The sequence below is a fragment of the Scomber japonicus genome, chromosome 22 (genome assembly GCF_027409825.1).
Source record: "Scomber japonicus isolate fScoJap1 chromosome 22, fScoJap1.pri, whole genome shotgun sequence".
NCBI lineage: Eukaryota > Metazoa > Chordata > Actinopteri > Scombriformes > Scombridae > Scomber > Scomber japonicus.
In genome coordinates, this window is record NC_070599.1 from 20,473,283 (window position 1) to 20,497,005 (window position 23,723).

The following is a 23,723-nucleotide window of genomic DNA, read 5'->3' on the forward strand; positions in this document are numbered from 1 at the left end:
ATGGCTCCTCTACGCTGCAGGCGGGACCCCTGCGGCGTTATCTGTCTTATTTTAACTTATTTCAGCGTGTTTTACGCGGACTACGTGGTCATACAGTATGTCCTCATCCCCGCCTACTCGGACAGGTCTGTACTTTGTGTTTTTAAATCGTTTAAAGCATTAAATAAAAGCCCGACATGGCGGCAGCGGCTCTGTGTTGTCTCCATTCATCTGACAGCATCCTGACGCTGTTTCCTCCTCTGCTGCGATATTTAAACGTGTTTCTCTCACAGAAACATGCACTCAGATATCTCCTGTGTGTTTAGCAGTCTTGTATCGATATGGTGCAGCATAATGTGTGTTTGTGTTGTTGTTGTTTGTCTGTTTACCAGCTGAGGCACCAAAACACTCAGTCAGCTGTTTGGTGTCTGTTGTCTGTGACAGATTAAACTCAGCTGACACCACAGAGACTTAATCTTTATTTAATGTGTACATACTCTATATTACAGGGGCGAGTTTAAGACCCTAAATTTAATCCCAGCACCCTTAAAAATAAGTAAATAATTATTGTTGTTTTTTTTAACCTAAAAAAGAAATGATAGAAATGTATTTATTTTGTGAGCCTGTCTGTTAGAGATGGGACAAACACTCATGCTACAGGTTCAAATGGTTTTATTTTAACAGGTCTAATGGAATTTGGATAGTTCTGTCATTAATATTGTTTTTGGGTTAGGGTTAGGGTTAGTCCATAAATAAAGTTATGTGTAATAAAGTGGAATGACACCTATATATCTGTGATAATGTCACTGATGACACAACAGCTGAGTGGACCGAGTGAGAGGACTTCCTGTAAAGGTCCCGCCTCCAGAAACGGGGCTTATATCTGTGGTTTGGAACTATTTCCAAGTGTGTCCTACAGATAGTAAATGATGCAAACCAGCATGATAAATATGGCAGTGACATATTGGCACTTTTTTCCATAACTTAAGTTGAAATTCTTTTATTTTGCACAGACAGTGTTGACATTTGGAAAGCCATGTTGCATTATGTTTGCATCCAGTGGGGCATCACAATAAAAGTAGGCATAATGTGTTAATTCCACAATCGGAGATATGTTATGTTGTTAACAGTTTTGGTGTAAGAAGCCTGTATATATCGGTATCGGGTGATATCGGTAGCAGAAATTAAGAGTTGGGAAATATTGGATATCGGCAGAAAAGTCAATATGGAGCATCCCTAGTATTAAGTCTTGTTCTGTGCCTCTCTGACAGTGTTTGGTGTACTCTACATGGATCAGTGTTCAACCTGATTCTGCTGCTGCTGCTGGCCTGCCACTCCAAAGCTGTCTTCTCAGACCCTGGTCAGTAACTTTTTTTATGATTATTTATCATTTTAATGTATTAATCCTGTGTGTTACATGTGTTTTTGAATGTGTTGTTGTTATCGTTATCCAGGTATGGTGCCTCTTCCTGACACAGCCATAGACTTTTCAGACCTTCGCTCCCAGTCGTCTCGGATGAATGAGCGGGTGAGTCACACTTAAAGTTTAAATCCAGGGAATTCTCACTGATTTCACAAGTCGAGCCCTTAATTTTACCACTGAGCCATGTGTTTATTGCCCCAAAAATTTGTTTTAAAAAATGTAAAAACTGCTAAAATATTCATAAAAGGTTATAGGACCTCAAAGTTTTACATTCACTGGAGCTCTAAAGGTCAGAGTTGTGGTTTTGGTTGATTTTTCAACCTTGAAATCTTGACTATCCCCATTTTTTCTTCTTCTCACCGACTAAATAATAATAATGTACAGAGCTAAAAAAAGAGGCTAATAACAGAGAGGGAGTATCAGGGGGAATGCAGCACTCTGTGATAGTAACTGTATTATTAACAGCTATGTATTTATCTCGGTGTGACTCTGTATTTACATCTGAGCAGCTGTGCTCATGTCTGCTGTGCGGTCTGTCATTATCTACTCATGATCTCAGTGACAGATGTCTGTAAGGAGGATTTTATAAGGGGGATTGTGTACAGTATGAGACCTGTGTCCAGTATTGGGGATGATATATAAATACACTCAACTACTCTGCTGTAAAACAGGAAATTTTAACTATTTTTGATGTTTAACGTTGTGCCACTAAAAGTTGGCGCAACCATGGGGGGCAATTTGGGATTAAGTGTCTTGACCAAGGGCACATCGACATGTGGACTGGAGAAGTTGGGAATCAAAGCTCTGATCTTACGATTGGTGGTCGACTGCTCTTTCTCCTGAGCCACAGCTGCACAATCTGGAATGTTGCATGTTCCTTCTAGAATGTGATTGTAATGGTTAATGTTCCATTCCGGCATGTTACATGTTCCATTCTGGAATACGATTGTGATTGTGATTGTGATTGTGATTGTATGTGTTCCATTCTAGAATGTTACATGTTCCATTCTAGAATGTTACATTAGGCTGAATGTCTGCATGTGTAAATAGGTATTTAATTAGTTTTCACTGTTATTGGACATCATGTAGATATAATCAGTGGTTTACAACTGGTTTTTTGGGCTCTCGTTAAAGGGCAGTAATCTTAATGAATGAAAATGAAATACATTGATAAAATGGACAAATGTAGTAAAATAAAATTAAACTGAAGCAGTGTCTAAATGCTCCTGGTCTCTACAGAACTGTGACCAGTGTTTTTATGCATGATCAGGTCGTTCGTATGTCCCATTCTTCTGAACACGATATTTCAGGAAGACTTTGAGGGCAAATCTTCAAATTTGGCACAAGTCCACTTAGACTTAAGGATGAACTGGTTGGAGTTTGGTACTTAAACATCACTGTGACCTCACAAAATCCCATCTCCGGCTGAATTCATATGTTAATAATGACAAAGTCTCACTTGTTTATGTATGTGTTTAGATAAAATGATAAAGTGATGATATTTTAAATCCAGAAGGTCAACGGTCAACTTCACCTTGACATCATAATGTTCTGCAAAAACACTTTCTGGCCTTTATTCAATAAACGCCTAATTTGTTAGTGCCCACCTTGAAACTGTGGTGATTTTATTAAATTCCTTCAGTGTCTTCACTACAAATATTATGAGTCTGCACAGACTAATGGATGTAAACTGACTGGCTCGGTCAAGGCACACAATAAGTTATTCTTATTTATGTATGAAAGCTCAAATTTCATCCTTCATATGACAAAGAACGCACAATCTAAACAGATCCATACACTCCTAACCCCATTACCCACCACAAAATATATTATAAAAATAACATATTATGGAAAAATAGTAAAAATATAAGCCTTCATACATTTCCAAAAAAACAAACATACAGATTTTAAGCCTGAGAAACCTCTGTTTTGACCTCCATTGTACACATTCTCACAAAGCAGAAGTCATATACTGTATATACTGTATGTTGAACTGTAAGTTAAAGTACTTGAGATGCCTGAAGTCGGTGCCTCAAAATGAAATGTGTTAGTTAAAGAGTAGACTTGTTTTTCAGATGGTGGAACAACATAAAACTCAAATCATCCAACATCAGGGTACAGAAGATCAATTTAGTTTGCTTATAAGTACAATTAATGAGCCGTGCACAGTTCTTTCATGCTGTGTAATGCACTTTAGCTGCAGCTCCTTTAATCTAGGATACGGTTTATTTGATAAGCAGCTGTGTCTTGGATCATGAAAGCATGTATGAAAACAATCTGATCATGTTCTACACCAGGAGTGTCAAACATGCGGCCCGTGGGCCAGAACCGGCCCGTCGAGAGGTCCAGTCCGTTTCCGTTTTTCCTCTTTACCTTCCTTCCGTCTGTCCTTTTTAGGATTAGGATTAGGATACTTTATTGGTCTTCTGTTCCTTCCTTCTTCCCTGTCTTCTTTACCTTCCGTCCTTCCTTCTGCCCTTCTTCCCTTACTTCCATCTTTCCATCCTGTCTTCTTTTCCTTCCTTCTTTCTCTCAATCTGTCTTCCCTTCCTTACTTCTTTCCTTCCATCTGTCCTTCCTACCTTTCTTAGTTCCTTCCTTCTTTTCTTCCATCTGTCTTCCCTTCCTTCCTTCATCCCTTCCTTCTTTTCCTTCCTTCCTTCCATCTTTTCTTCCTGTATTCTCTTCCTTCTCCTTCTTTTTCCTTCCGTCCTTCCTTCCTTTTAATGATCCGGCCCACATGAGCTCAAATTGGTCTGTATGTGGCCCTTGAATGAAAATGAGTTTGACACCTCTGTTCTACACAGTCTCTATGATACCCAGGAAGTCAGACGTTGTGATATTTGTTATTACATTGCTCTCAGGTGAGTTATTTTACTCTTTTTTTTTTTTACCCGTCGTCTTACCTGCTGCTTGCAGGGCTGTGAGGGCTGGACGGTGTGCAGTCGCTGTGAAACCTACAGACCTCCCAGAGCGCATCACTGCCGCGTCTGCCAGAGGTGTATACGCCGCATGGACCACCACTGTCCCTGGTGAGATCTCACCTCTCGCCTCTGTGTCCTCTGTCTCCTCTTTCTCTCTGATTCTCTCCTCTTCATCATCTACAACTCCTCTTCCTGAAGATTACTGTCAGAATCTAATTTGTCTTTCTGTGTGTATTTTAAGGATCAATAACTGCGTAGGAGAGCTAAACCAGAAGTATTTCATCCAGTTTCTTTTTTACACAGGTGAGTAAATGTAATACATCACATTATACATTAAATTCTACCCCTGATATCATGATTACTCTCTTAGCTTTATGAGTACTGCTCCAAATCACAATCACAATGATTACCATACTAGTGATAAGTATGTAGTATCAGCTATCATAATAAAAAAAAGGTGATATTTCTAGTGGTCACCTGCCTTTGCGACTAATATTAACCCCAAACTGAAATGTACAGAGTTAAAGCGGACGTTTTCAGAAAAGGCATTATGCAATTATGACTTGGAAATTGCTGTGATCACTATTTATAAGTCAAGAAACTTAATTTGAATCACTCCTTGTTTTAAATTCAATTCAGTAAACACAAACCAGAAAGTGTTAAATGCAATATTTTCTATTTTTCGGCCTTTAACATTGGCAGGCATGGCCAGTCTGTACTCCATGGTGCTGGTGGTGTCTGCATGGGTGTGGCGGATAAGGAACGAGAGAGACGGCGAGGCAGAAAAAGAAGAAGGAGAAGAGACGCCCAGCAAACACCTGATAGTGTGAGTCCTCTGCAGAGTGAGAGGTTTTGAGATTTTGGGTGTTTTCTATTGTGTAATTAATCAACAAGTTTTTCTATTATTTTGTTGCTTCCTGTCTCTCAGTGCTCACTACATCATCCTCCTGGTGGAGTCGGTGTTGTTTGGCGTGTTTGTCATGGTCATCTTCTACGATCAGGTACGCACTAACACCAACACTACTTTTATTCCTCCAATTCTTCTTCGTCCTTGGTAAAAATCTGGTGCCAACATTACCCACAATTAGGGCTGTCAAATGATTAATTTTTTTAATCACGATTAATCACAGAATTTCCATAGTTAATCACGATTAATCGCGTTTTGAATTGCATGTTTAAAATCCTGTTATTTGACATTTCAGGGCAGTTTTAAGCCCATAATGTAAAGCATTTCTTACCAGAGTGTCTTAACTGGGAATCAATCATGGCTCTGCTGCGACTCCCACACTCCAAAATGGTCCTTTGGTGGAGCTGAGGCTGGCTTGGCTGCACCTGGGTGTTTAGCGTGGAGGTGCTAACTCAAACTCGACGTACTCCGGTGGTAGTTAAACTCCGTTTGACACAGGTTGCATTTCACTTTTGACTTGTCAACTGAAGCGTCTGGAAGTGTTTTAAAGTTAAACAAGCCGTTCATAAGTCCAGTAGGTCTCTTACTTTCCATCAGCGTGGTAGGTTTACTGCAGGAGGCCACTTCAAAGCATAGCGCTACAGCTAGAGGAGCCGACTACGGGTGAGTAGAAGGGACAAAAAGGCTTGCAACATTAAAATGCGATTGAAAAAAATTAACACGTTATGGATTGCATTAATCTAATCGCGATTCTAAACGCTGACAGCCCTATTTAACTCCTTACTTGAGCTGCTACAATAACTTCAATTTCAACTTTATTTATATAGCACCTTAAATACAACATGATTGATCCAAAGTTCTTCACACATCAAACTAAATAATCACAGAATTCAAGCTGACATAAAACCCAGAGCTGAAAGCTGCAAGTTTACTGAAGTCTGTTAAAAGGCCTTCTTGGAAAAGTGGGAAATGAAACTGAAGTAGAAGCAGGAAGGTCAAAAGAGAGGAAATAATACCACATGATCATACATAACAGTGTACAATCATTTTAAAGGTACATTTGACTTTCTCTCTCTCTGTGTTTACCAGTTGGTCTCCATAATCACGGACGAGACCCCAATTGAACAGATGAGGAACAGGCTGATGATAAAGGACAAAGGTTCTTCCTCCTCCTCGTCTTCCTCCTCTTCCTCGCAGCCACCTCACCATCTGACGCACACCCGCAAGCCAAAGCTGGCTCTGCTGCGGGAGGTTTTCGGAAGAGGTGCGTTGTCTTTAACATCTTTTTAAATCACTCAACTGAATCGACTAATCATTTTAAGCTCCGTCTTTGTCTCCGTCTGTCTCCAGGTTCGGTCTTTTGCTGGCTTCTTCCTCTCCACTCCAGCCCTCCGTCGGTCGGCGGCATCAGCTACTCCGCCCTGCCTGACTACAATGTCTGACCTTTGACCTGTGAGAGCGAGACGAGGCGAGGAAGGGTTTCGTGCGTATTTGTGATAGAGAGAGAGAGAGAGAGAGAGAGAGAGAGAGAGAGAGAGAGATTGCGTTTTCTGCCTAACTATAATGTCTTATCTTTGGACCTGAGAGATGAAGAGGAAGGAGTATGAAGGCCGAGATGGAGATGAAAGAACATGAATGAATGTGTGTGTGTGTGTGTGTGTGTGTGTGTGTGTATAAGATGGATGAATGAATAACTGAATAATGAGTGCGTGGGAGGTTTTTTCTCCCAAGGACCTAAGAAAAAAAAAAGTCTCAGACCCTTAGACTCATGAAAATATATTTCCTTTTATAAGGGAATAGCACTGATGGTCTCGATCTATAGTTTAACTACCAGCTTTCTTTCATTATTCGGACAAACGTGGAGGTTTTTACCCCCTGTGGACACTGGGGTTTGACAGATATGGGTGTTTCAAGGTTGATGTGGACAGTTTTACACTAAAGCTGCTAATACCGGACGTATTGACCAACTTAAAATTTGACTATTTATAATATAAATGTTTGACATGCATGATTAGTTAAAAAAAGAGAGTGTCATTTATCTTGTACTGGCCCTTTATGCAGCCCCTCAGTTTAAACCAGGTGTGTCAAACATGCGGCCCATGGGCCAGAACTGACCCGCTGAGGGGTGCGATCCAGCCCACTTTCCTTTGTGTTCTTTTCCTTCCTTCCTTCTGTCCTTCCTTCCATCTATCCTTCCTTCCTACCTTCCTTTTTTCCTTTCTTCTTTCCTTTATTCCTTACATCTTCCTTCCTCCCTCCATTTCTTCCATCTGTCCTTCTGTCTCTCTTTCCTACCTTTCTTCCCTCTTTCCTTTTGTCTGTCTTTCCTTACTTCCTTCCCTTCTTCCTTCCTTCCTTCCCTCCATCTTTTTAACGATCCGGCCCACATGAGTTCAAATTGGTCTGTATGTGGCCCTTGAATGAAAATGAGTTTGACACCTCTGGTTTAAACTAACTCCATTTTAAACAGGCCATTTACGAACAAACCCGTCAGTTAGATGATCAAATTTCATCGGCGTCTACCCTCATATCAGTTTAACCCCAGTGTATTTTTTTTATGGTGGTGCGTTCAAGGGAGTTGCCAGTATTTTTTGCTTAGTATATTTTGTTTAAAAAAAACCCACTCAGTTACTGTGTGTAAAGGAGGTAAAAGGGCATCGGCCTTGGGTCAACTTCCTGTTTCGTCATGTGTTGTTTTTTAAACCTTTAACCCCCCCCTGAATGAAAACGGATCCAAACTGGCCTTGCGGTTGTTGAACTGTGAAAGCAAACATCGCCCTAAAAGTTTTAGTTGTTACTGAACTACATTAGATAGAAGAAGATGATAATGTATTTTTTTTTTCATCTGTGAATCAAATCATGTTGCGTATTTTTTTCTTCTTAGGATCTCAGTTAACGTCCGAGTCGAGCTTTAAATAATGAGCAGGAATGCCCTGATGTGTTTTATTTTGAAGGCTGATACCAAAATATGATACTTTCCCGTTCATATTAGTTACATACATTTGTGTAAAGCTTAGTAAAATCACAGGAGCAAAAAAACAAGTCAAGCTTTAATTTTCATGAGGTAATTGATTATTTTCAGGGCAAATATTGACTATAAAAATAATCTCAGATACTAAAATGGCCAAAAGTATGTGGATACCCAAACATTGCACCCACATATGATGGTTTTTAAATACGTAATAACATCCCTCAACGTCTGCATACTTTTGGTCAGTGTATTTATGCATTTCTAATGATTTTGTTTCCTGTTACTGAGTTCAATTACGGTCCAAAATATTAAACCAAACACACACAAAAAAACAAAAACACTGTAGGTCAATGTATTTTTCTATTATCAACTCATTTTTATTCTTAAATCGACCAATTTTACCACGACAGCGACACTATTTGATATCAGAAATCACACATTTTTAAACATCATGGAGTTCAATTTCTACATTTTTACTATTCACTAAAATTTTCTTTTTTATATTAAAAAAAAACAAAAAAATACTAGCTCCTTGTCCTACTGTAACATCCTGTGAATTAACATTCCCGAACTGATTTAACCAATATAAGATATACTGTATGTTGGAATTTGGATGCCTTGGGATTCAGAAGCAAACAGGAAATGGAGAATGTCTGCAAAGAGATTCCTTTTTTTTGTGCGTTTTGTTTCGTGATCCCCTCCCCCCCCCCCCCCCCCCACCCCACCTCCTCATTCCTGTGGTTATTTTGAAATACAAAAAAAAGGGGTTTGACATGCTACTAACTAAACTGTGTTACACTTACAGGTTACTACACACACACATGTATACATATTATATTCAAGCAGGGTGTGATTTTAAAGATGGGGTGCTGGGAAAAGAGTCATTCATTCCTCATCAAATCACCCCAACCACACACACACACACACACACACACACACACACACACACACACACACACACACACAGAGTACAACAGTATTCTGCTGTATCTCAGTGAAGGGATGATTCTTAACTTATTTATTGTTTCTAACTATTCAGTGGAGTTAACTCTACCAATAACTGTGTATTTTTATGTGAAGGGTGAAGTTGCCTCTCTGGGTTTAGATCTGCTGCTTTTTTTGATGATTTATGTATGAAGTGTAATCTTTCTTTGACGTTTTAAACCACACAAAAGTTCGTTAGACATTGTCAGGGAACGTCGTATTTCGTCACGACTCGGGGAAACATTTCAGTTCCTGCAGTTTTATTTGTACGGTTATGAAGTTGGTGAAATTAAACTGAATGAAGGTGAGGCTCATTTCACCCCAACTTTCATCTCGTCTGTTGATACATTACCTCAAATTTAGGGTTCGATATTGTAGTAGTTAACAGTAGAAGCTAGCACCTCTCGATAGTCCCGAAGGCTCATATGAGAATCTTTATCCCGCGTTACCTGACACATTTCTCTCCTCCAGGGTCAAACCTGGAGGTCTGAAGTTGGCCAGTATTTGCTATCCTGTGTCCCTACCTCACGTTTTGCTTTGCTTCAATTGGTATTGACAGAGCATTAAGCTGGATTCATAGTGGTGCATCAAGGCGTCATGACGTAGCTTTAGACACCAATTCCAACCATGAAACCATATGGCTGCCTGTGTTTTCTCCTACAAGTTGCTGGTGTTGGTGGAGATCGTTGATAATGAATTTAAGTGACACGATGGACACTTATCACACCTTTTTAAGACGAAGAAGAAAAGTCATTGACATATTACACGATCATAAAAATAACCATTAGTTGCAGCTCTGCTTGTATCAATACAATACAGGGAAAGCAACACCTTAAGTCAAGACTGAGTCACCAGAGTAGGTTTTAGATAAATAGGTAAATTGGTACTAAATGAAGTCGAAAAGATCTTCAAAATTCAGCTTTCAGAAGATGATATTGTGAAGACTTTTTTTTCGTCTGAGACATTATGTGGCAGAGAAACCACAGACACAAAGGCAACTTCACCCATCACTGTTTGTTTATGTATGTGTTTGTAGATATTCTGACTTCTGTGTCTGACCTGGGCTGAACATGAGGAAAATTATGACTTCAACAGAGTAAGCATGATGGTCCTCGAACCTCATTCTTAAAAACTAAGAAAAACTGCCAGTTAGGAGCTCTGAAAAAAAGCCCTTTTCTTAAATCATGTGACATAATCTTAAATCACATAAGGTGATCTGCCTTTTTTTACTAAACTCACATGTTTTAAGAAAATCTAATTACTGATATTTACTGATGATGACTGGCTATAAAACATGTTTGACATTAAACGTTATAATCAGGGTCGTCCTCAAGTCTCTTAACAAAGTAACTGAATACTTGGAGAGATGTTAGCAGTGGTTTTGAGAGGCATGCAGCCTTGTCAAAGGGTTTGTAACCTTCTATTCACACTGTGAGCAACTTGGATCGTTTTTCGCTCTTGAGTTTAGTACATCAGGCTCTGGTGGTGCTGTGTTACCGGGTTTTTTTGTACAGTATATCAACAGAACTTAGTACCGGTATTTGTTTTGCCTGTTGTATTATGACTTGGTGGTTTTTGGAAATGGTGTTTTTATGTACAACTGTCAAAGCATAACGCTAAAAGACAGTGTAGAACTGGAGTTGCTCTTTTCTTTTTGGTTACATCTGTTGTCTGTTACAGTAAGGCAGTTGTGTTTTTTTAAAGGGTAGCAAACAACCTTTACTTTATCCAAAAGTTTTCTGTTGAATCTTTAAACGTTTCTGAGTATAATTCTCAAATGGATTGGCATCACGGTTATCTGTTCATCATGGCTTGGTAGTCTCCCCCATTTTTCATTCAAGCAATAGTTTAAGGAAATACACATATTTGCTTTCTTGCCGCCAAGAGTTAGACGACAAGGTGTGATCCTCATGTCTGTTTAGTAAATACATTATGAAGCTAGAACCAGCAGCTGGTTAGCTAAGCGTGAAGATTGGAAACAGGGGAACCAGTTTACAGTCAACTAAAGACCGTAACTTGTTGGTCCTGGCCAAGAAATAATCCAGCATATAACCTCTAACATCAAACGGTTATGTGATATTTTTAGACTTTTGCACAAATTAAACAAACAGCACCTGTTAATTAGTGAGCGTTAGAGTGCTAGTAGGTGGATTTCGATACTTTTAAGGCTGATTTATGCTTCTGCGTTGGACCGACGGCGTAGCTACGTGTAGCCCTCTGCGTCTACGCCGTAGCCTGATGTGCACCTCCAAAAAATCCTAACTACAAGTCACGGCAACGCAGACCGCAATGGCTGTGATTGATCCGGTCAAAGCGTCAGTTCCTCCGGCAGTTGCTTTATTTATTAATAATGAACAGAAGGTATGTGTTTTCTGTTATTAGCGCACATAGCACAATGCTACATGCTACTGTGACCGGGAGATAAACAAGGATACAGATAGAGACTCCTCTGAAATTTCACACACACACCCCCTAGCAATACTACAACGACTGCGTCGGAGCGATGGCGTAGCAACAGCAGCGCTCCAACAGCGGCGCTCCAACGCAGAAGCATAAATCAGCCTTTAGACAGAACTAGCTGGTTTCCCCTGTTTTTAGCCTTTATGCTTTGCTAAGTGGCTAATGGCTGCACACTTCTCATCTTTTTGTTTAACTCACGCCAAGACTGTAAATAAGTTTCTCAAATAAACTTATTTGGATTAAGACTTAAGAATGAAAATAGAGAATTTTCTTCTTTTCACTCAGGCCAGCCAAAGAAATGCAGAACGTTGTGTGAACTGTAGTCTGGCCTTTACCACCAGGAAAAGACGAACATGTAATATATATAATGTCTAGTCTCCTACTATCAACAATATATTACATGGCCACCAAGCCCAGGCTCAAAAACCCTTCAGAGTTTACCATCAGTCGTTGGCCTCTTCTTCTCGGCTGGACCATGTTGCACTTTGTAGGTAATAAAAATCAGCAGGGACACCAGGAAGTTAAGCTACCAGATTTAACTTTATCAGTGACAGGAAGCTATGTTGTCGGTTTATTGACCAATAAATGGGCTATTGGTCTGTTCATCATTTTGCGCATGGTGTGAATGCAGGTTTACCTTCACATGACTAATAATCAAACCCAATGATGGAAGCAACCGTCCACCAAGCTAGAAGATGCCTTATTTCCGATGGTTTTTATAGTGTTGTTTAAATTTGACTGCAGGCGGCTGTTTCACAAATGTTTCTCGTAACCACTGGTAACCACTCTCCACACACTTCGTAAACAGGCAGTTATACTTACGATACATCCTCACCCAGGTTTGGCTTTCGTTAGCTGTACATAGAAAGTTACATATTTTATATTGATGATGTGCAATTCTCATGAAGGGATGGTTACTGAAACTCAAAGCATTTTTTTTTTCGTTGTTGTTGTGTTGTTTGTTTTCTATCGCAATCTGGGTAAAAGAAAAAAAGGTTTGAAATGTTTTTGAATATTTAAAAAGAAGGAAAGAAAATCACGTGGTGTGCCAGATTTAGTCTTGTAATTTGTCTCTCCGTAAATTTTTAGCCAAGATTGATTCGACTAAAATTGTCACCTATAAACATTTCAAACTGTCAATGTTTTTTGTCCAGGTGTATGTTAATTATCAGGGTACTGGCTTGCTTGTTTGACTCTGTTGAAAGATGCAGTTGATCTGTTGTTTTTTTTTGTTTCTTATGTATCAATGTCGATCAACAAGGGGTGCGCTTGTTTTTGTCATCCACATTGGTGCAGTCGCCTGTCCGTCAGTTAAAATCCCACCAAAACTGGCTTTCGCCCACTGTGAGCTGAAACAAAACAAGCGCACCCCATTTGCTGTTGTACTTGACAGCGGGAAGGAATGTGTGTACAAACAAAGAGGGCTTTAAATTAACACTTTGCCACCAGCCAGACACTTGAACGTTACATATTCAGCTCTATTAGCCAGTGTGGCAATTAATTTACCTCGTTTATTAGTAATATATGGCCTTTATTGACCTCCATGTACAAATAGAAGAAATTACAACCATTTCCTTTGTGTGTTTTATCGGCCTGTAATTAACAAACTCGTATTTTTATAATTTAAAGAAGAGAACTTTTAGACAGTTATAGTCGAACCAAACCAACAAAAACTAAAATGTTGGTAGGCTGTTTAGGTGTTTTTAACGATTAAGGTCAATAAAAGGAACATGTCTTCATATTTTTGCACACTAAGCAAAGGTTTTTCTCTCTATTGGTTGGCTGGTTGGCTGAAAAGGTTAGTTTCATGCCCTGCAAACAAACCAACAAAGAGTTTAATATCATGTGGCTTCATGATGAACAAGTTTACAACCGACTGATGTTTTATTTATTGTTACTATCTTGAAACCGTGTATTATTCCTATTGACATGCTGCACTGGCTTATTCAACTGGAAGTAAAACAGATGTCTTTTGAACTTCACTGGGTCCTTTTGTCTTCTTTTTTTTTTTTTTTTTTTTTTTTTACAGTGTGTCATTGTATGAACTCTTGAGTTAATTTCAACTTCATCATTCTTGAAATGTATTATTTTGGTTTGTCTGATTTTACAGGGAATCTGACCAGGTAGAGCGCATTTGGAAAAACTACATAGAAATCTCCTTGTTCATGGTCTGGTTTCCTTATGAAAGTCATAAAGGCACCAGAGGCATCATTAGACTTTCATAACAGGTTAAAAGTTCCTTGTAGTAACTTTAGCCTTATGAAAGTGATTTCCCATGGATATTTGGCTTTATTAACATTTCTTTCTGTTTTTTAATTGATAATTTATTAGTTATTTTTTCTCTATCAATGGAACATTTACAACATAGGACAGCATCAATATTTAAACAGCACAACACAGAAAACAAGTAAAACAATTTGTTAAAATCATATTATATAGAATTAATCTGCAATTATGGATGACAGCCAATTAATCCACCAAGTCTTTTTCTAATTCGAAGATACTAAAACATTTCTTATCAAGTTACTGTCACATCAACAATAATAATGATTTTAAAAAACATAAAAACACCTGATAGTTCAGTAAATGTCAAAAGACTGAAAAAACAAAACTTCCCAGCAGGGGTCAGCACATATTCACAATGAACCACCAGCAGTTGATGTGGTTCTGACTTTTAGACCTCCTCACTGCTCACAAGGCGGAGAGATATGTCTGATGGTAGCCCACGTTTCACCAATTCATCTTTAATCTAGAGGAAAGGAAACAAATTTCTTTTTAAAAGGGATACAGAATATAAATAAATATAAATTACTTAATATAAAGCTATATACTGTACTTTTGCCATGTGAAAAATCATTTTGTGCCATTCTGAAAACTTTGTTTTAGAAGAACTTTAAAACAAAGAAGTTCTGATGTATAGAACAAGCTACAGAAGCATTGTGAACGAAGCTGGGTCCCCAGACATGCACAGTGGCATCTGCCATACAAGAAAGTACTCGCCAGAGACTGAATCACTGTTGAGCCTTTTCTAAACAAACATGTCCAATTTTATCACGATGAAGAAACATGTGACAGTGCAATGGCATGGTTCATTGACATGTTTTTATCACTTTTGGATGATAAAATTCTTGAAACGAGGAAGCGTGAACAAAGAAGAATGAAAGTGAGTTTGTACTGATTTTAACCCAATTTTGGAGAGGAGCCAGAAACCATCAAACACAAGCTGAAAGCAGATTGTGCAGAATGTAATCCCACAAGAGATTGGTTGTAGGTGAAATGTAATTGTATTTCCATTGGTGAATCCATTTCACTTTAAATAGTGTTAGTGAACATTGAACGTTTTCACAGAATGAAATATATCAGGCTTTGGTTGCAGGTACAACCATTTGAATACACCTCCCCTTTCATGCATATAGGAGAACCTATGATGCAAAATGCTGCAAAACCCGTCATACAGCATATAAAGATATATAGATATAGATAGGTATAAAGATAGACATAAAGGGCTCATTCTAAGGTAATGAAAAGACAATCATTCTTATTTTAGGAGATTATACACGAAGTAAAACATATTCATGAATATTATATTCCATTTCTGGCGAGTCTGTCCTGCTACATTCTACACACTGTGATTGTTATGGTTTGTATGCAGGTATAGGATACTTGACATTGACTTATGCATTTATCTGATGTTTTGATGTGGGTGGATAAGAAGAGATTTACCTGTTGTATGATTGTATTTCTGATGTCGTCCTCAGACAGTGGAGATGTAGAGGAAATCCTCATCCTCAGAGCTACAACATCTAGAAACAACAACTACATTACAAAGCAGGCCTGACAGGTTCTGAAAGTAAGTAATACAGTAATACAATCCATTTCGTCAATCAGTGATGGCATAAAACATCACCGTCTGTCATACTCACTTTGGTTCGAAGGTGTCTTTGGTGAAGTTGTTGTATCTTTAGTTGCAGTGACTGAATGATTTGTTGAATTTTGTGTAGTAGATGTAATGTTGGGTGTTGTGGTTTGTGGTGTAGTTGTCAAATTGAAATTGGCTGTATTTGCAGTTGTAGATGGGATGTTTGTTGGATTTTGTGTTGTAGATGTAGCGTTGGGTGTTGTGGTTTGTGGTGTAGTTGTCAAATTGAAATCGGTTGTATTTGGAGTTGTAGATGGGACGTTTGTTGAACTCTGTGTAGGAGATGTAGCGTTGGTAGTGTTGGGTGTTGTGGTTTGTGGTGTAGTTGTCAAATTGAAATCGGTTGTATTTGGAGTTGTAGATGGGACGTTTGTTGAACTCTGTGTAGGAGATGTAGCGTTGGTCGCGTTGGGTGTTGTGGCTTGTGGTGTAGTTGTCAAATTGAAATCAGTTGTATTTCCAGTTGTAGATGGGATGATTGTTGAGGTTTGTGTAGTGAATGTAGCGTTGGGTGTTGTGGTTTGTGGTGTAGTTGTCAAATTGAAATCGGTTGTATTTGCAGTTGTAGATGGGATGTTTGTTGAACTCTGTGTAGGAGATGTAGCATTGGGTGTTGCGGTTTGTGGTGTAGTTGTCAGATTCAAATTGGTTGCATTTGCAGTTGTAGATGGGACGTTTGTTGAACTCTGTGTAGTAGATGTAGCGTTGGGTGTTGTGGTTTGTGGTGTAGTTGTCAGATTCAAATTGTTTGTATTTGCAGTTGTAGATGGGACGATTGTTGAACTCTGTGTAGGAGATGTAGCGTTGGGTGTTGTGGCTTGTGGTGTAGTTGTCAAATTGAAATCAGTTGTATTTCCAGTTGTAGATGGGATGATTGTTGAGGTTTGTGTAGTGAATGTAGCGTTGGTAGCGTTGGGTGTTGTGGTTTGTGGTGTAGTTGTCAAATTGAAATCGGTTGTATTTGCAGTTGTAGATGGGACATTTGTTGAATTTTGTGTTGTAGATGTAGCGTTGGTAGCGTTGGGTGTTGTGGTTTGTGGTGTAGTTGTCAAATTGAAATTGGTTGTATTTACAGTTGTAGATGGGATGATTGTTGGGGTTTGTGTAGGAGATGTAGCGTTGGGTGTTGTGGTTTGTGGTGTAGTTGTCAAATTGAAATTGGTTGTATTTCCAGTTGTAGATGGGACGTCTGTTGAACTCTGTATAATAGATGTAGCGTTGGTCGCGTTGGGTGTTGTGGTTTGTGGTGTAGTTGTCAAATTGAAATTGGTTGCATTTGCAGTTGTAGATGGGACGTTTGTTGAGGTTTCTGTAGTGAATGTAGCGTTGGGTGTTGTGGTTTGTGGTGTAGTTGTCAAATTCAAATTGGTTGCATTTGCAGTTGTAGATGGGATGTTTGTTGAACTCTGTGTAGGAGATGTAGCGTCGGGTGTTGTGGCTTGTGGTGTAGTTGTCAAATTAAAATTGGTTGTATTTGCAGTTGTAGATGGGACGTTTGTTGAACTCTGTGTAGGAGATGTAGCGTTGGTAGCGTTGGGTGTTGTGGTTTGTGGTGTAGTTGTCAAATTAAAATTGGTTGTATTTGCAGTTGTAGATGGGACGTTTGTCGAATTTTGTGTTGTAGATGTACCGTTGGGTGTTGTGGTTTGTGGTGTAGTTGTCAAATTGAAATTGGTTGTATTTGCAGTTGTAGATGGGATGTTTGCTGAACTCTGTGTTGTAGATGTAGCGTTGGTAGCGTTGGGTGTTGTGGTTTGTGGTGTAGTTGTCAAACTAAAATTGGTTGTATTTGCAGTTGTAGATGGGACGTTTGTTGAACTCTGTGTAGGAGATGTAGCGTTGGTAGCGTTGGGTGTTGTGGTTTGTGGTGTAGTTGTCAAATTAAAATTGGTTGTATTTGCAGTTGTAGATGGGACGTTTGTCGAATTTTGTGTTGTAGATGTACCGTTGGGTGTTGTGGTTTGTGGTGTAGTTGTCAAATTGAAATTGGTTGTATTTGCAGTTGTAGATGGGATGTTTGTTGAACTCTGTGTAATAGATGTAGCATTGGTAGCGTTGGGTGTTGTGGTTTGTGGTGTAGTTGTCAAATTAAAATTTGTTGTATTTGCAGTGACAGATGGGACGTATGTTGAACTCTGTCTAGGAGATGTAGCGTTGGGTGTTGTGTTTTGTGGCGTAGTAGTCGAGAGAATGGTGGTTGGATTTGTAGTTGGTGTAGAGGGATTTGGTTCTGTTAACAAAAGTAAATGTAAAAGACGGTCTATACATAATTTTCATCAATCCAGGAAATCATCAATTAGAAAAAAAACATGAAAATATGAAAAAACAAGGAGGGGCTCTCCTCACCATTTCCAACAGTCACAATGACACATCTAAGCTCTGAGTGATATTTGGTTGAACTGTGGAGATAAGTCAATATGGTAGCTTGATTACGAAATGAATTATTTTTAAACAGTAGTTCTCTCTTTCCAGCATAGATTGTACAAATATAAAGGAGCTTTGTCATTGTGGTAGTGGCTTGTCAATCGCAATGTAGGCACAATCTAAAGCATACCCTGGTTTATCATCAAATTTAAATTAAATGGGACCATTATTTATAAAAATTAAACATCAATCTGTATAGAAAAGTCTTAAAGGTAGTAATTGAGGCCATAAACTCAATTACAAACAATTATAAACTGTTTATTGAGGTTTTTGAAGGGAAAAGTAAACATGAAAGTAAATAATGCTACTCTCCCAAATGATAACATTCTGTTTCAGCAAATGTAGGTAAATATTTCTTACGTAAAAATTTTTATTATAGCTAAATGTATGCATTAGTGACCTCAAACTTCAGTTTTTAATCAAGGTACTTCTGCAGTTGTTCCATATACTTTTTGTAAAGAAATTGTTCTTGGGACTGACCTCAACACTGCCTGTATAACAAAACAGATGGGGTGGCTCTCTCCATTTTCACTTTCAGATGGCGTCCATCTCAGAATGAACAGCCCTGCTCCCGATGTACTCTCAGTTATGTTGTGTGGCCCACTGAACTGCAGCTCAGAAACACTGTAACAAAGAGAATAGAGAAGAAGGCTTGTCAAGTTACATTTGCATTTCCAAAATCTCCACACCCACAAATGGAGCAAAGTTGTTTTCTGTGATGCATGAGTGTCACTTTGGCATTTGACTCAACTTGATTTTTATTTTAGTTTCCTTATTGACACTTGAGTCTAGAAACTCTGAGCATTTTTAATTGTTCTTCTGGCACATCATTGATCATTGATTTGTTCAACACATTTACTCAGTGCTTGTATTGAACCATATCAAACTGGTGATATGATTATGTATGTTTGTGTCTTGTATTCATAATTATAGGAGCATGTTTTGTTGTGTTCAACTGTATGAACCATTGGGAGCATGTAGACGTTCAACAGAAGAACTGAGCTTTGGGGAACTCTGCATGTCATTTTTGTCCGCTCACATGTGTAATTACTTATTGACACAAAGTAGTCCCAGTCCTTTAAGTAGGATTCAAATCAGTTTAGTACTGTGCCAGAAAGTCTCACCCAGTTTTCCAGTCTAGTAATACATTGCAGTCAACCATGTCAAATGGAGTACTCAGATCCATTAGTATCAAGACTGAAAATCTGCCACTGTCTGTGTTGAACTATATGTCATTGAAGACTTTAACAACAGCAGTCTGCTGTGGTGTGGTCAAAATCTTGACGTTCAAGCGGCACAATACAGCTGGTTCTGTTACATTCTTGTCAAACCAGGCTTGTCCATCTGTGTTGGAGTTACACAACACCTAATGAATCTAATATGGGATAAGTACTTCTTGTCTAATCAGAGAGTGCTCCACAGTAGATCATTAACCTGTATTATGTTGATATCTAAATCCTTCTCCAAGGGTTTTTTGTTGACTTACGTGGAGATATTTGCTACTGCACTGATGTTGATTTCTAGGGTCTGACTGACAGAGGCGTACAGTTGAGCTCTGTTGGCTGGGGTTGGAGGCAGGAACTTGGGCAGGTAGAGCCCCTCTGTGCAGGATGGCACCACAGAATCCACTGAAACAATAAAACAAAAGGTTGTGCCGGCTGGTTGGTCTTTCTATCAGCCGATCTGCCATTCTGGTCCAGACTAGAATAGCACAGCAACTGTTGGATGGATTGCCATAAAATGTTGTTGCCCCCATAAGATGTATTGGTGCTGTTGGTCCCACTGTATTTACTCTAGTGCTACAAGCATGCACACTTTCAGTCTCTCCTGAAAGAAAATAATAGTTGTTTAAAGAATTTAAAAAAAAATAGAGCTTGAGAAAGATGTTAAAGTCTGACTCCTTTCTCATGTACCCAGAACAGGCCAACCATGGCATAAAGTCCTGGTTATATAAATGTCTGAAATAAAATTCTTGACAATCCATCCAATAGCTGTTGAGACATTTCAATCAAAATGACACATTTCAATCTCATTGGGCTTCGGAGGAAAAGTCAAATTTCCAAAATCATTTGGATTCATTGTCTGGAAACCATGGATATCTGTACAAAGTAGTTATTGAGATAGTTTAGTATTGAAGCGAGGTGAAACCAACCGATAAACAAACATTGTCATACATAATGCTAACGAACATAGATATGCACTCCAAAACAAATGTTCTCACTCAGTGAAGATCAGCCATAAATCCAGGCTATCAAAACATGAGATCTTACCCCTTAATGCAAACTGGACAGGTATTTTGCTGATAGCATCAATGGTGGTTTTCTCCTCCTGCGATCCACTAGTTTGAGTCAGGTTGATTGTCTGTCTGGGAAAGTCCTCCATCACCAGCTGCACAGCGTATGGACCTTCATTACTGCTAATGGTGGGGCTGAATGACAGACTACAAGACTACAAAAGAAGAAATAAAAAAAAATAATATAAGAGGCAATGTCAAACCCACTAATTCACTTCCTGTAATAAAATCAAGGTTATAAACCTCTTTCATAAATCATGATCAGGTTTTTGTTTCTTTGTTTGTTTTCACGGTTGGTCTTTGGTCAATTGTTATTGAGTGAGCCAAGACTAAAACACATCCAGTGTAGAAAACTGGAACAGCGTAGTCTCCACACAACATTGCTGTTCACTACTAAGATAATGGTGTTTTCATAAAATGCAGTCTCACTTGAAAACCAAGATATGTAGGTGATTTGGACCAATTTACTAATTTGTGCCAAATTTGTTGACTTTAATTATAATGGTGTCATCTCCAAGCGCTAGTGTCTGGTTGCATCATTATCAGCCCAGTTTGTTATAAAACATGAGATTCATTTAAATAAGAGTTACTGTAGACAATGGCTACTCACTGATGAGAGGCTGAGAACAGATGGTGGTGTGCAGGGGTTACACTCGTTTAATGGGCTTGTGTCATTTCCATATCTGCATCTAACTTCATCTCCATCAGGGTCAAATGCCAAAAGGTTGAAATCTCTTTGACAGTTTGAAGGTACTCTGAGAGAGAGAGAGAGAGAGAGAGAGAGAGAGACAGAGAGAGAGAGAGAGAGAGAGAGAGAGAGAGAGAATTATATTCTTTGGTGTTGTGCATTCCTATGAATCAGTTTCCATGTTAAGCTTTTATTAGGTTGTCAATCTGTGCTGGCATACATGTTGGACCTGTTTTTGTGTCATAAAGATATCTATTATCCATCAAATGTCAGCTCAGGAGTGTCATTCTGTTGAATTTCTACAGAATCTTAATCACTTGTTCCAAAATGTTTTCTCCAGTCAACAGATTTCCCCTTCAAAATGTGTTGTTAAGATTTTAGATGAAAATGCCATTACTCTGACCTTGTTGCTGACTAGGCTACGTACAGTACAATACTAAATGTGACTCAAATAATTTAAATACAGAGTAATTAATAATGAAAAGCAGTGTGTCAGCTTACCTCACGGCAGGCAGAATGGTAGTCTGTGGTGATGTGTTGGCTTGACCGGTATCTGATCGGTTCCTCAATTCCACCAGAGTCACGGCTCTCCAATTTACAATGTTATTTTTAGTGTTACTTATCCAGCTATTGCTTGCAAACCTTCATTGATAAAAAAAATCAGTTATTTTTTTGCTGCACAGAACCTGTAGGTACCCATGTGCAGATATCTAGCCCCCAACACAGAATGTGATCATAAATAATTGACCTACAAGGAGCTTCAATGCCAATTTAATTTTTCACAAAGTACACTCACACTAGCCCAAAAGGAGCATTGCTGGGAACCAGCCGAGTTGAGATTCTCTCTGTCTGACACCATATACTGCTCTCCTCGTCAACCGTGCCTTGGACACTGGTCTCACTTCCACAATTTCCACTGAGGCATGTCCAACTGTTAAATCCGCAATTATGGAAGTTCAGTTTATAGCGTATGACCACCTGTAGTATTACAGTGAAAGGATGGCATTAATGACAACATCATGACACAATCCTGCTGATATACAAAAGAACGAATAAAAAGCTGAATTAAAAACAACAAGGACCTCATGGGAAGTCCGCCAATCTTTTTTTCTTCTTTGAGAAAATCAAAACCTATGTTTTCTAATATTTAACATCATTACTTACATTTCAGAAATACTGTTATTAATCTGTTTTTTTCTGTCTTTATTCCTTAAAAGTCAGATTTATTTACAGGATATTGTCATGAGTTTACGTTCTGTCAAATTTCTTCTATTTGTATTTTCAAAAGATGAATAACTTGGATTGGAGAGAAAATGTACGTACCGTGACAGATCCATCTGCGTTAGTGTTTTTTGGATAGTATGTCATCACTGTCCCATAAAAATGAGAAGCCTGGGAGCTGCAGACCAGCAGCAGCAGCAACAGTGGTTGCGACATGATGAATGTCATCACCTCACCAGACAAAGACAATGAATGAATACACCAACACTAACACATTTATACTTCCAAGGACAGCCTCTTTTTGCTCTCTCACTCTTTTTTTTCCATTTGTCTGTCTGCCACAGAGAAGCATGTTTAGTTTGAAATGAAACAGTACACAAGGAAATGGTTTGGTACAAGGGAATCCTAAGTAGTGTAATTAATGCAATTATCAGCTCTCAGTACTGCTGGCACGAGGTTAATGTAAACAGAAGATATAAATTAACCATCTTAGCTGCATTACACCAGCTCTTTCAGCAATTATGTGTGTTTTTTTACACCTAATATTTTCATCTTTCCAAGATCCTTTAATGTCCTCTTTTGAATCTCCATATAGCTACTCAAAACATCAACAGGTTCCAAAAAACATATCTCTGATAATAGTGAATTGAACAGCCACCTGGATAGACACTTGTCTGATAACCATTACCATCAAAAATCTGTAAGTGGACGAACCAGTTCTTAGTGTGTGTTTAAAGTGAAAATATGACTATGTTTAAACATACAAGGGTTGTTGTGAGAACACCCTGAGGACTTCAGAAAATACAATCAAAACACAGGGATGAAAATAGGTAATCTTTTGATAAAGCTGAGCTGAAGTGATGTGTGTCTACTAGTATCATTTTACTTCATTCTTGAAATATGATTCTGGTTTTATATTTGTTTTCTTTTCTTTATTTGCCTCACACAATTTAGTGTTTTAAATGTGTTATAAATATAAATATGTTATGTAATGTGATTGTTCAACTGTCATTTGACTATAACAACACACCTTTGCTATGCTGTGTTATGCTATGGGGGAAACAGTGTTTTATCAAAAATTACAAGATTCTTAGTAGTACAGTAATACATTATAGACATAAAACCTTAGTAAAGCTCTCAAAGGGCATGAGTGCACCAATGGGAATATATGTTGGGAAGTGAAAATAGTTAGAGTAACTACAGAAATAACCAATCCTGTCGTTGATGGTCTAGTTTGCTTATGAAACTCATCAGAGAGGCATCATGAGACTGTTTCATAACCAGTTTAAAGTTCCTTGAAGTAACTTAAACCTTATGACGGACAAATGAAAGTGAATTTCCATGGATATTTGGCTTTATTAACATTCATTTATTTTGTAAATTATGATGTATTAGTTTTTATTCTGAATATCAACTGGAACATTTACAACATAGGACAGTATCAATATCTAAACAGCCCCACATATAGAACTAAAGAAAAACCATATTAGATAGGCAGGGAATCAATTAGTCAAATAATCATAAGTAATT

General features: G+C 38.5%; 2 protein-coding genes across 2 annotated transcripts; one reads left to right on the forward strand and one right to left on the reverse strand.

Moving 5' to 3' along the window:
* On the forward strand, positions 1-6,705 carry zgc:77880 (zf-DHHC domain-containing protein). Its single transcript, XM_053343793.1, has 9 exons — positions 1-125; positions 1,251-1,339; positions 1,434-1,507; positions 4,322-4,434; positions 4,568-4,629; positions 5,029-5,152; positions 5,255-5,327; positions 6,323-6,497; positions 6,584-6,705. Exons 1-9 carry the CDS (start codon positions 1-3, stop codon positions 6,673-6,675), a joined length of 927 nt encoding a protein of 308 aa, XP_053199768.1. The 3' UTR covers positions 6,676-6,705.
* A 13,503-nt stretch (positions 6,706-20,208) lies between these two features.
* On the reverse strand, positions 20,209-22,409 carry LOC128383539 (uncharacterized). Its single transcript, XM_053343147.1, has 5 exons — positions 22,296-22,409; positions 21,769-21,950; positions 21,474-21,614; positions 20,895-21,039; positions 20,209-20,439 (listed from the first exon to the last, which is right to left on the reverse strand). The coding sequence occupies exons 1-5, from the start codon at positions 22,407-22,409 to the stop codon at positions 20,209-20,211; spliced, it is 813 nt and encodes a 270-aa protein (XP_053199122.1).
* Between the last annotated feature and the right edge of the window lie 1,314 nt (positions 22,410-23,723).

Bases quoted from the DNA above. Each gene is read 5' to 3' on its own strand.
- zgc:77880 (XM_053343793.1), top strand. From the start codon at position 1: ATGGCTCCTCTACGCTGCAGGCGGGACCCCTGCGGCGTTATCTGTCTT. The intron at 5,328-6,322 runs GTACGCACTAAC...TGTGTTTACCAG, and splicing joins TGGTCATCTTCTACGATCAG to TTGGTCTCCATAATCACGGA. The intron at 6,498-6,583 runs GTGCGTTGTCTT...GTCTGTCTCCAG, and splicing joins GCGGGAGGTTTTCGGAAGAG to GTTCGGTCTTTTGCTGGCTT.
- LOC128383539 (XM_053343147.1), bottom strand. From the start codon at position 22,409: ATGTCGCAACCACTGTTGCTGCTGCTGCTGGTCTGCAGCTCCCAGGCT. The intron at 21,951-22,295 runs GTACGTACATTT...GTAATACTACAG, and splicing joins ACGCAGATGGATCTGTCACG to GTGGTCATACGCTATAAACT. The intron at 20,440-20,894 runs GTGAGTAGCCAT...CTTCTTTTGTAG, and splicing joins CTGTTCTCAGCCTCTCATCA to TCTTGTAGTCTGTCATTCAG.